The sequence below is a fragment of the Chaetodon trifascialis genome, chromosome 15 (genome assembly GCF_039877785.1).
Source record: "Chaetodon trifascialis isolate fChaTrf1 chromosome 15, fChaTrf1.hap1, whole genome shotgun sequence".
In the NCBI taxonomy this organism is placed as follows: domain Eukaryota; kingdom Metazoa; phylum Chordata; class Actinopteri; order Chaetodontiformes; family Chaetodontidae; genus Chaetodon; species Chaetodon trifascialis.
In genome coordinates, this window is record NC_092070.1 from 8,743,880 (window position 1) to 8,756,652 (window position 12,773).

Below are 12,773 nucleotides of genomic sequence, written 5' to 3' on the forward strand. Positions count from 1 at the left end.
GTATCATCTCTGTTGTTCCTCGGAAAGAGTTAGCAGAGAAATCATGACTCAAATGAGTTCTCGCTCGCTCGCATGAGCACATCAGGCATTATTCAACACCTACACATGCTTAGAGTGCACAGAAAAGAGTGGCAGCCCCCCAGTAGTCTCATCTCCTCTCCTTTTGTCTCTTTGCCTTTCTTTCTCCATTTCTCTCCTCTCCTCCTCCTCCATCCATCCATCCATCCATCCATCCATCCATCCCTCTCTCCCTCCCTCCCTTCCAAAGCCATGCTCTGCAGAGGGGAGATTGACACAGCATTTTCAGCCCGGGGTGTATGAGTACGCACAGGAGAGCGCACACAGCCAGGATTATAGTCAGTGAAGGAGGCAGCGGAGGACAATAACGGATTAAAAGGGAGAAACAACGGGGATGAAAGAATGAAGAAGAGATGAGGAAGAAACTAAAAGAAGGAACTAATAAAAGAGAGGACGAATAAAAGAAGGGATCACAGATCACATGAATCTAAGGATGTGGGACCTTTGCCCTGGACTGTGACGGTGGGATTTTAAGAAGCAAAGGAAGTTAAATTGCAACCAAAAGACAGAACACAGCAACTAACTGCAGGGTGAGTATCACTTATGCCGAATTACCAATCAGTATTTCGGTATCAGGAGATGTGCATGATAATAACTTGATGGATAAAGTTTTTTTTTGTTTTTGTTGAGTACATTACTTTGACAACTTTGCCCTCCAGGTGACATTCAGAGCAGTTCTAGATTAACCTTCAGACAGAACGCTCTTTCACACTTATCACAGGAAAATCAGCACTGCGTCAGAGAGACTAAAGCTCAGCATCATGGAAACTGCTGTGTCGTGTATGATCAGGTGAACAGTCACACTTCTCCGTCATATGCTGTAAATCTCTGAGGCAAGGTATCAAGGTATCTAAGGTATCAGCTGGAAACATATCAAGGTGCAGCAGGTATGACTTGTACTTCAAGGCAATGATGTCATCAGCTTCAGACAAATTTTATTTCTCCATCATTTCTAACTCTCAGACCACTTTGTAGGTTAGTTTTTGTTTTTGTGTATAGAAATCTGCTTCTGTAACTTTTAAAAGGGAAAGGAAAGGCCTCACGATACTACTCTATCCCAGGGGTCCTGGGTAGAAAAGCCATCTTTTTAGTTTGAATAAGAAACTATTTTGCTGTTGAGGGAAACATTATTGTTCTATCTTTGATCGATTTCATTACCCTGACCTAACCTTGTCTTTTAATCAGACAGCCCTGATGGTCATTTCAGGGCCACTCAGTAAAACAGCATCAACCAGGACTGTTAAGGTGAATAAGTACTTGCACTACAGCTGCTGGTGGATGATTTACAGTTGGACATGTTACAAAATGATCAATTTGTATTGTGTCAACTGATCTATAACACATTTTGTAAAGATTAAAACACGGAAAAGACAGTGTGGGGAAATAAATTGCGAACTGAAGCCAACACGGAGGTTGTCTGGGATGTGATGGTAGCGTGGGAAACTTTGCCCTGGCTGAGGCTTCTCTGTGGGTTGGCTCGTGACAAGCAGAGGTGAAACCAGAGTACATATTGATTAGTTTTCACATAGTACAAGACAGTTTCACAAAGGAAAAACACAAGGAAGTGAAGTGAATCCACTCAGTGGAATGACTGACTGAAAACAGTCACCTACAGTCGCAGCATCCCAACGCATTCATGCCTGTAGCATGAATCACATCAGTGAGACGGACTCAGCGGGTCCTTAACTTGGTTAAATTACATCACAAATGTTTAGCAAATACGTGTGTCCCTTAATAGACTAGATTTATGTAACAAGATTACTCTGTGCTTTTCATGCCAGTGCCAGTCAGACTTACTGTTATTATCATTTTTGGCAGAAACACATGTTTAAGAAACATAATTGGTCTTTGGATACATCTGATGATTTCATACAAACCTTTCATAGACAGTAAGCCTAATTTCCTCTTTTCAATGAGCAGCTTTAACCAGCACATAATGAAACATGACTCAGACCACTTTGTGTAATTGCCCCTCCAGATGCCATATCTGGGCATAGAGCTGTGGTATTCACGCTGGATGTATAATATGTTTTTGTGGCAGATGTAATAGTCTCATCAGGGGCGATTACCAAAGGCTTTAGGGGAAGTAGACACTTCTGCATCTTAATCCCTCTCCCCCCCAACCAACCTGCTTGTCATTGTCTTTCTCTCTGTTCCTTTCTGGGATTATCAGTCAGGACATCTCCAGGAAATCGTTCATTATTTTCAAGACTTTCTGACTCTGCTCCTTATTTCACGGATTATGACTATTAATCTGTGATTTATGAGATCAGGGAGGAGTTATTGATGCAGAGATACAGTAAAAGACTTCCACAACACTGCAAACTCTTACACAAGTGTGCATATTAACGTAGATACAATATGGTAACAAAGACTGGACAATATTATACATGCACAGAAAAAAGTTATTTTGAAATCCATTACTCACTTGAAACATTGAATTAAAATATTGTTTGGTCTACAAAAATTACAAAAAAATATGAAAAAAAACCCAAAAACAACAACAAATAATCTAAAATAGATTCAATTTACCTTTTTTTTGTTAGAAGAAAGAAAACACAGAAAAGAAGCAGAATCCAGTAAACATTTAGCAGTTTTGATAAGACATGTAAATGATGAATTTTAGTTTAATTTAAAATCTGAGATTGTCATTGATTCATTTGTCAACATGTTAATTGACTAATCATTTCAGTACTAATATGTAGAAACATTATTTGTACCACACATGTACAAGTCTCAACATAATTTCTTAAAACTATGTAAAAATCTGACACGCTTATATATTTTTATGTGATTATATAATATTATAATTATTCTAAATCCTCTTGCTCTCAGTGTCCTGAGGACAAGTCATTAGGAAGATAAGTGGAATAAATTAAAACATTAAAGCTTTTTGAAACTGTTTTTTGACCCAGGTCTACACATTTTGTGTCTCCCTCACTCAGTAATATGGATCAGAAAAGTCTCCACTAAGCGTCACCTCTTACACTTTATTTAGAAACTACTTAAAATCAAATGTAGATGTTGTATTGCTGCCCTTACGCCCCTTTCTCTCATCCCATCCTTCCCTCCCCCTCTGACTCATGTTATGAGAGCACTTAATACTGTATACTACCCCCCTACACCACCGCGTCTCTGGTGACTCTCCACTTCTCTCCGTCCCCCAAATGCCACAGGATTTGTGTTCCTATGGAAACTGGCTTCAGTGAAAGTCCCCAGTTTTACCTGCTGACCACTAACTGGTTTGTATTGTGTGTGTCTCATCTCTGCTATAACACATTGGTACCTGCACTCTACTTCTCCCGGCCTCCTGCTTCATTAGAGGTTATAAAATCTTTGCACCAAAAGAGAGACGCCACTGAAGATGGATGGCTGGCTGGTCTGACCTTCCTTTTATAGATACGGCTCGGAGGCAGAACAACTTATTTCAAAGCTGTGTTGTTGTTTGGAAGCACACCTGTATGAAGGGAACAAAAACATGAAAATATAATCGTCACACACAGTGCACAAACATACAGATACAGATATGTCTGTGTGAGTGTCACTGCAGAGAAGCAACTATATACAGTATAGATGCTCTGCTCTTGATTATGTGTAATTAATATTTTTCCTTTTTTTTCAACAACTTATCACATGCATACCATATACCTGAACGAAATGCCCAGTAGAAAATTTAACTCACACACAGACCACCTCAAAAAAAGGTTAGGATCATGCACTTCAGTTTAAGGACCTCTGACAGTAATGTACAGATGTTGAAAATAAAAACCTGTGATGGATTGTGACATTGCAGGTATGCAGGTTAGTGTATCTCAAAGTGCTATCATGATATGGGCTGAAGTCTGTTCTCTCTAGAGAATATACAAAGGGACCCCAGATGTTGTGAAAGAGTGACTGATTACCCCTGACAGCATGTTATTTTTCACATAGATGTAGATTATTCAGAAATGGATTTTCCCACAGTTGGCCTTCCATCACGGAGCAAAGACTCTTTAGGTCAATAACAAACCCATCACCGTGAAACAGTCACAAAATTCAATCTATTAGATTTGTGCACCTGGACATGAATACTCAGCTTTTTCATGACACTCAGCACAACTTTCAAACTAAGAAGGATGAAGGTGATATAAAGAGCGAGAAAGTCCCATTGGATTCCAGTGTGAAACCAGTGGTCGTCGTTGATAGTTTTAAGGAAGTAGTTATTTTAACCCAAAACATAATCTTTTCCCAAACCTCACCAAGTAGTCAGTGACACCATGACCTTTGTGGCAGATGTCACATTTTATTCTTGAGATTTTCTGTTGGTGGTTCAAAGGCAGTCTGCATGAGGAAAGACATGAGTTTATGTTCTGAAGACCAGGACAAGTACTGTACACCTAAAACATGTCCATGCCAAGGTTGTTCCTGGGAGCTGGTGTGTTCCTGACCGACACTTAAATCCAAAAAAAAAACCCAGCTACAACTCCAAACTTCAGCTCGGACTTACTATCTGCTTTGTGTCACAGGTATTAAGATGGAAAGATTATGTGACAGGATTTTCTCAGTATTTCTGGACAGACAGTTTTATGTCATCAGGGAAAAAAAAAAAAAAAAGCTGTGCTCCTGTCATTTAAGACTCAGGACTGTCTTGGAGAAAAGTTTCTACATTGTAAATCAGATCTGTGTTGTTATGCAGGGAAGTCGAAGTCAGATAGAGATCTACTTACTTGAACATGTTTTTTTTTTCCAAGGTGTTAAGGCCTATTGAGGTTGACTCAGTTTAAACATATAAAATCAAAGTAAGACGATGTGGTAGATCAGTCTATCTGTGACTATAAGCTCCAGCAAACCTTTCTGACAGCCAACAACTGAGCTAAAAACTGGGAAAGTTTATTTTTGTATGTGGTTTTGATGGCTGAGTTGCCGTTACAACAATTGTATCACTATTAGCTAAGGATTGCAAGTGAACTCACCACAGATGTAGTCTATAAATGCTCCTAAGAGCAGGTGTAAAGCAAAGGCATTTACATAAAGAAACTCACATGATTAAAATTGATCATGTGTATTAATATGTAACTGTACTCTCAGGACTCAAACACCTGTCAGTGCTGTCCTGCTGTTACACCAATGATATTGTTCCATTAAGTTGAATATGAAGCCACATTGATTACAGACCGCACAGATATACCTATCACTTTAAAGATATAGCTAAACATACAGTAACAATATGATGCTAGAATCCCAGATTTAAGATAAGATAGACTCTATTTATCCCACTATGGGGGAAATTCACATGTTACAGCAGCAACAAGACAGAGTGCAAGAAGTCAGAGGACAAGAAGACAAAAAAAGTAAGGAAGATGTAAGATAACTGCCTCAGTTGCTGTCACACTGAAACTATCAAACAAGCTGTAAAATGGCCGCATGTTGAAGCTTATTTTCATTATCTCATCATCATCATCTCATCATCATTGTCTCATCAGAATCCCAACTTCTGCCACTGAGCTGCTCAGCGTGAACACACTAAATGAGTCTGAATGCGATGCTGAGTTTGAATATTTAGATTCGCCTCACTCCATTCTGAGTGGAGCAGAGACAGAAAGCTGTCAACGATTGCTTTTCAGTTAAACCAGACACAGTAAAGTGTATTGTTTACAGTGTGAGTGAGAGTGAGGATGTAAGAGTTGGATGCACACCATTAAGCTTAATCTGAAGCATAACAGACAGGCTGATAGAGAACATGTTGCTTAACTGTATAAGCAAAGTATGCATGACCTATAATTACGCCACTTTACACCCACATCCAACATTACAACTCTATTGTGCAGAGCAGGGTCAGACAGGGTCTCAGTTACTCAAGACGTTTCGCAGAATCAACAACGCAAAAGCCAGACTGGAAGCGCAGGCCCACAGTATATTGTTTAACTACATGAACTGGTGAAATGTGATGAAACAATGTTGGATAAGGTTTTTTTTTTTTTTTTTTTTTTAATAGGCAGTGTTTTGCATTTACGGAAGTGTGTTCTCTGTTAAATCTTTTTTTTTTTTTTGTGCATAAACTTGCTGTAATTTGATCATGCTGATCTTAAATGAACTGACACGGGCTGATTCTCTCCTGCAGGTGTCTTCTCAGTGGACCACACACCACCTTTATGGTTGAGACCTGACCATTGGGAGCAGGACAGAGTCTGTCCTCCTGCCCAGGACCTGTACCAGTGATCATTGGTGCCATGGGAACAAGTAGGTCCAACAGGTGAGACGGTCAATCTGGAAGCAGCTGCCCATCAAGGACTTTTAATAGTGAAATTAATTCTGCACTTTCTTAAGTGGTCCTGTTGAGTTTTATGATGCCTGAGCATCTACTCTTGAATTTCAGCATCCCTGCGTTATTTCCTTTGCTACCTAGACCCTTTTTTGTCTCTCTACTTGCTGTAACATCTGATTGAAATTAGAAATAAGGGTGTAAAAGTGTCAAACCACAGCACTATTTTGCCATCCTGACTACCTGTTGATTAATATTACTGGACACACTTCACTTTCAACATTAGTTCTGAATGGACTTTGGAATCCTTGGACTTGATGTCTTTATCTATTTTTATTAAATCTGTCAGGCCAGTTATTGTGCACAGGAGTGGCAAAGGGCATCGCAGCAGCCTTGTGATGACTCTGCTTTACACATGCAGTTTTATCTGCTTCAGTAACGTCTTGTCCGGAAGTCTTACCACGGGCTTACTGGCTGTAGGAATGGGCTTGTTCATTTGGTGTACTAGTTGGGGTGAGTCAGACACAGCTCAGAGATATTTACAGCAAGCAGATCCTTAAAAAGGCCAAGGCCGTCCTACACTGTCCTAACGAGCACAAAGAGCTCTTCCCTTCAGGCAGCTGCAACACATCGCTTGCTGTGAGAACAAGAAGTCTTGTTATACCAATGGCCACCAGTGTGTTAATTGAGTGTGTTTAAAAGCCTCAACAGTATTTTAATTATATACCACTTAATTTCTGATATGGCCTTTGGTCATATTGTTTTCTTTCTTACGATGTTTTCAAGCACATTTCCACCCTCGAACATGTGATGTTGTCTGTAGGTTAATGAGTGATTAGCAGAGTGTTGATATTCATTTACATATGATCAGTAACATATATGTCAATCCATCTCAAAATGGGTTGCCTGACTGACACCGGCTCAGATATAATCCTATAATCTGTGATGACAGCGATCCTTCTCACATAGCTAAACTGAACTCACCTTCCCAGTTTATAATCCTCCATGTAAAGGAGAGATTAGGGTTAGGTTGGTTGATACACCTAAGAGTTTGGTCAATTCAAGCAGACAGATTTAGATTTGATTCAGAGACTGTTTGTGTATGGGACTTAAATAGATCTTTTATCACTGTTCCTAATGAGTCAGATATTATCTTCTATCTCTCTGTCTATGAGAGGGTGTGCTTTAAATGGCACAAGGATCAATAAGATTACTGGCTCTATAAGGTGTCTTCCTGCTCTTTGTTCCTCTACAATGGAATGATTCCAACAGCAGTCTGTTACACATTTAGTTTATTCATCATTATTTCAGGGTTTTCAAAATCTTTTAGTAATCATAGGATGGGAGCCCTTGGATCATAATATAACTAAAATCATTTCAGTGAAACACACGAGTTTGAGGAAGTTCTTCCTTAAAATGAGGCATTAGTTTATTGACCCACATCAATCATTCAAATAAATGAATGAAATATGCAAGTGAACATTCCTGTTTATCTTATTACCAGTTTGCATGTATTGTGGGAGCTGTGATCAGAGGGGAACTTCCGTCATGTCGGCGGTGGAAGTCAAGGCCGGCACATGTCTAACAAAAGGCACTTATTGCTTCTAAGCTTTGCAAGAAAACTTGAACTCTCACTCTGTTTTCTAAATGTATTTGTGTAAATCTAATATCACCAAATTCTTTTACCAAATTTTTGAATGTTTTCCTCTCTGTTGGCCTGACAGGTACGGCATTGTGTCAGACATTTTACCAGAGGAGGAAGGCCAGAAGATCGCTAGCTTAAGACTCCATAACGGCCACAGTTCCCCCACCTTCCATCTGCACTCGTCCTGCGACACAGAGACAGAAGACAGAAGGAGGAGTTCAGGAGCCTCTGCTGCTGTGCACAGCACAAGGGAACAAGGAGGGATGAACAACTACAACGGGAAGATTCTGACAAGGGGCTCCAACCAAGTACGGAGCCGGTTTGTAAAGAAAAATGGACAGTGTAATGTTTTATTCACCAACATGGAGGAAAAGAGGCAGCGCTACCTAGCTGACATCTTCACCACCTGCGTGGACATCCGCTGGAGATACCTGCTGCTTATATTCTGCACCAGCTTCATGGTGTCGTGGCTTTTCTTTGGCATTATCTTTTACAGTGTCTCCCTGGCACATGGGGACTTTGAGGAGCACCTTATGGTGAAGGGCGATGTGCTGGCGGTGGGGGGGCTGCACGGACCTGCCTCTGGACATGCAGCTGGAGGGCAGACTCAAAGGATGCCCTGCATACTTCATGTCCAGGGCTTCGTTGGTGCACTCCTCTTCTCCATGGAGACCCAGACCACTATCGGTTATGGCTGGCGTTGCGTTACAGAGGAGTGCCCTGTCGCCGTGCTAACAGTGGTTATTCAGTCCATCGTGGGCTGCATCATTGACTCTTTCATGATTGGCACCATCATGGCTAAGATGGCACGTCCAAAGAAGAGGAACCAGACCCTTATATTCTCAAAAAATGCTGTCATTGCCCTGCGCGATGGCAAGCTGTGCCTCATGTGGCGGGTGGGCAACCTGAGGAAGAGCCACATCGTGGAAGCTCATGTCCGCGCCCAGCTCATACGTTCATATGTCACAGCTGAGGGCGAGTTTATCCCCTTGGAGCAGATGGACCTCAATGTGGGCTATGATGAGGGCACAGACAGGCTGTTTCTAGTATCCCCACTTGTTATAGTCCACGAGATAGATAAAGACAGCCCCTTGTACACTATAAGCCGAGCCGATCTGGAGACAGATGATTTTGAAATTGTTGTGATCTTGGAGGGGATGGTGGAGGCCACGGCCATGACCACTCAGTTCCGTAGCTCCTACCTTGCCAGAGAGATCTTCTGGGGTCACAGGTTTGAGCCGGTGATCTACGAGGACCGGGACCGCTACAAAGTAGACTACGCTCGCTTCCACAAGACTTACGAGGTGCCGTCAACGCCACACCTCAGCGCCAAAGAGCTTGACGAAGCTGCAAGCCGAGCTTCTTCTACTGCTTCGCCTGTCTCTGCATGCAGAACCACAGAAGACTTGATTCCCCGGTCGCTGAGCGCCTTCTGTTACGAGAACGAGGTGGCATTGAGCTGCGGGGAGGAAGAGGATGACATCTTCGACTCTTCTCAGACTGTAGGGAAGGAGAGAGCGGAGGAGAGGAGGACTTCAGTTTCTGTAGACTTCCAAAGCATGTTCCAGGACACTGCAACCACGACGTCAAGCAGTCACAGTGTCATGTGTGTTCTGGACATGGACAATAACCAGATGGAGTTTGACATCCTACAGACTGCCATCCCTCTTGATCCAGTGACCTACAAAAGCGAGCAAGAGATCTGAAGAGCGCAGGGAGAGCGGACTGTCACATGTTCATCTTTGGACTGCACGTATAGAAACAGAAACCCCCTTTGCCTTGCCAGTGTTGTTTCATATCTATACGTTTGTTTGTTTTCTTCTCATTCAGATTAGAAATGGAACAACAGAGGAAATAGTTTTCCACAATAACTCTTGGCACATACAACTGCATTCCTTGAAGAGCCGTAACAATCAACCAGACTGATTCTGCAGGAGGACAAAGAATCTCTGACAAAGCACTGACTTTTGGCTCCCTTTTATTATTACTGTTTCATAACCAAAGGAAAGCACAATAGAAGAAAAATATCCAGAAACTTGAGTCATGTTTTAGACTGTATGTACATTTTGCATAGTTAAAATTTATTTAAGAATTAAATTAAATGAACGAGAGATTTTATGAAAGCAATATCAGTTTTGATGTGACTCTCTTCCTTTTCAAAGAGGACTGAGGTCAAGACTTCCATGGTCAGTTTTTAGGATGTGTTGTTGATACATGGTGGACCTCTGCTTGATAATCTCCATGTTGTTCATAGGCTTCAGTGGTCATCATGCCTGCAATTGTTCCCTACAAAGTCTGCTATTTGCACATATGTGAGGCTGCCTATTTCTTAAACATTTTCCTTTGAAACATATGAAATCCCCTTTATTTTGGCACCTTAGCGAACGTTAGTGAGAATCTACTGCTTTTGCTGTGTAGTATACCAACAAGACCATTCTGTGCAATCACTAAGAGCAGCAGCAGCAGTGTTTTTTTCTGAATTTGATAAAGATTTCTTAAGACAACAACATTTGACAAACATCTTGATTTATTGCAATTTAGGAAAATGTCACTGCATTTTAAATCTTATTTTAAAAACCCATTTTTCTTCCTGACAACAAAGTTGAGTTTGAAGGGAATATATCAAAAACAAAACAGAATATTTAATTTAGCAGTAACAAATCTTTTCATTAGATTATAGAAGCTAAAGTTTCTAACTATTATAAATCTATTTATGTTATCAATATAAAGAAAAGTAGACCTTTTGTTGACTTTATGGATCACTTCAGAACTTTTTGTTTCTTGTGGAGGCTGCAGCCAGTGAAAACAGAAACAATACTGAGAAGTGGCTTTAATTCATGTTTGTGCTGTTGCTGTTCGCCAAAGGTCTGGAGGTAAACCACAGAGAGCGCCTCTGATTTATCATTTGGGAATTGGGGTGCATGCAGTTAAAGTGTACTCATTGTCTTTGAGAGGTAGAAAGGTGTGAAGACATTATAAAGCACAGCGGGAAACAAAGGGATGGAGGCTGAGGAGTGTCTGCAAATGTGCAATAAATCACTGGATTGGGATAGTGAGGACAAAGTCAAGTTTAACTATATGTCAGGCAAAATAATGACTTTTTTTTTTTTTTTAAAGCAAGTGGTGTTAAATACAAGTTAGAGAAATATCATAGAGTGAGTATATCTACGTAATTTTGAAAAGATTGTACTATCAAATGTGGCATTTTTTCCCATTAAGGTAACTGATACAAAAAATGTTTAAATACCATTTATCCATGACAGCAAAAATTAATTAATTAATCAATTAATTAATTAAGTGTATAATTCATTATATTGCGAAGTTTTTCCCAGTCAGTCAGAACATTTTATCTTCTGCACCTCGTGATACTGCAAGTCTCATCTCTGAAAGACTTCTATTGTTTGTTTCAGTTGTGAATTTGTTTATACTGGTCATATTGCTTAAGCAGGCATCTTTGACTAGTCTGACTTTGTCAGACAGACAGACAGACAGACAGACAGACAGACAGACAGAGACTGACCGACTGAATTTTCATCGCAAACTTGCTAAATATTCAGGAACTTATTAAGCATATGTAACCATTTTACTGACAAACATACACTGCCAGCCAAAGGATAATTATATTGCATTTAACGTTTACTCGAAAGCAGTGTATTCAACAATGGGCTGTAAATAACTATGTGCAGATGTAACTTGTAAGTAACCTAGATGACTCTAATTAGACCATTGTAACAGACAGCTGTACTGTACTGTATGAACGTGTACTGTAATCTTATTTTAATGTTTTGCATTTGATCTTTTTAACAGTATTGCAGGACTACCAGAACATTTTCAATCAGAGTTATGTCCAGTTTCCAGATGTTCAAAGGTCCCTCTGCTTTGAGAGTCTTAAGTGCTCCACTTTAATGTTTATTTCTAGAGCTCCTGAAAGCATGATTTAAAATTTTACATACTTTCTGAAGTGTCTGTATGCCCTGAAGGTTATTCAATGTGAATTCACTTTGAAATTGCAGAAGATCAACCCATAAATGTGAAAAATACAACGTTTAAAAGGTTTTGACTGGCAGTGTGTAAGAGTCTTTCTGTAATGCTGGTTTTGAATTGTATTACTCATTCAGAGTTCAACATGAGTACAGGAAAACTGTCCACTGTAAATGCCATTAACAAACTATTTTGTTTCCTTTTCTACCTGCTTTGTAGAAATCTAATGGTTTTCCAGCCCGTGATTGGAGGTATACACACACTAAGCAAAATACTGAAGTAATTAAAATGAGCTGAAGAGAGAAAATCTTAAGTACAAAGCACTTTATTCATCCTTGTATACATTTTGATGTTGCGAATAAATATAATTAAAATCATTCCTCCTTCTCGAAACTTAATCTTGGTAAAATATGTACAAAATGCCCGTCCACGGACTGAACCTTTGAACCAAACTGCATCTTTTCTAATACAGGTATGTGTTGAAGTTCCAGAGCCACTAGATGCCTCTGCAGCCATTTCTATCATAGAAGCCCTCTGCAGAAAACACTTAGCCATGTGTTCCCTCTAGCGGTGTACTGTGGGAGCAGCAGAAATGTTCAAACCTGGATCATAAAATCTAAATTTAAGAATGTTTTGAGGAGATAAGAAGATAATTAATATCCCATTGAATATAAGTCAAATTGTTTTTTTTGTTTGTTTGTTTTGGGGGGGGTTTTGCCTCCACTAGTTGTGTGTGTCAGTAGGGCAGCTAAAAACACTGGGAATTTTCTGGAAAGTTTGGCAGTGTGAGGAGGAAGGGCTGACATATTGCGGTGGGTGTGACAGCTC

General features: G+C 40.2%; 1 protein-coding gene across 1 annotated transcript; it reads left to right on the plus strand.

The window, feature by feature from the left end:
* Positions 1-252: 252 nt before the first annotated feature.
* On the plus strand, positions 253-12,322 carry LOC139343035 (ATP-sensitive inward rectifier potassium channel 12-like). The gene is made up of 3 exons (XM_070980421.1): positions 253-608; positions 6,179-6,310; positions 8,044-12,322. The coding sequence occupies exons 2-3, from the start codon at positions 6,288-6,290 to the stop codon at positions 9,668-9,670; spliced, it is 1,650 nt and encodes a 549-aa protein (XP_070836522.1). The 5' UTR covers positions 253-608; positions 6,179-6,287; the 3' UTR covers positions 9,671-12,322.
* The last annotated feature ends 451 nt before the right edge of the window (positions 12,323-12,773 follow it).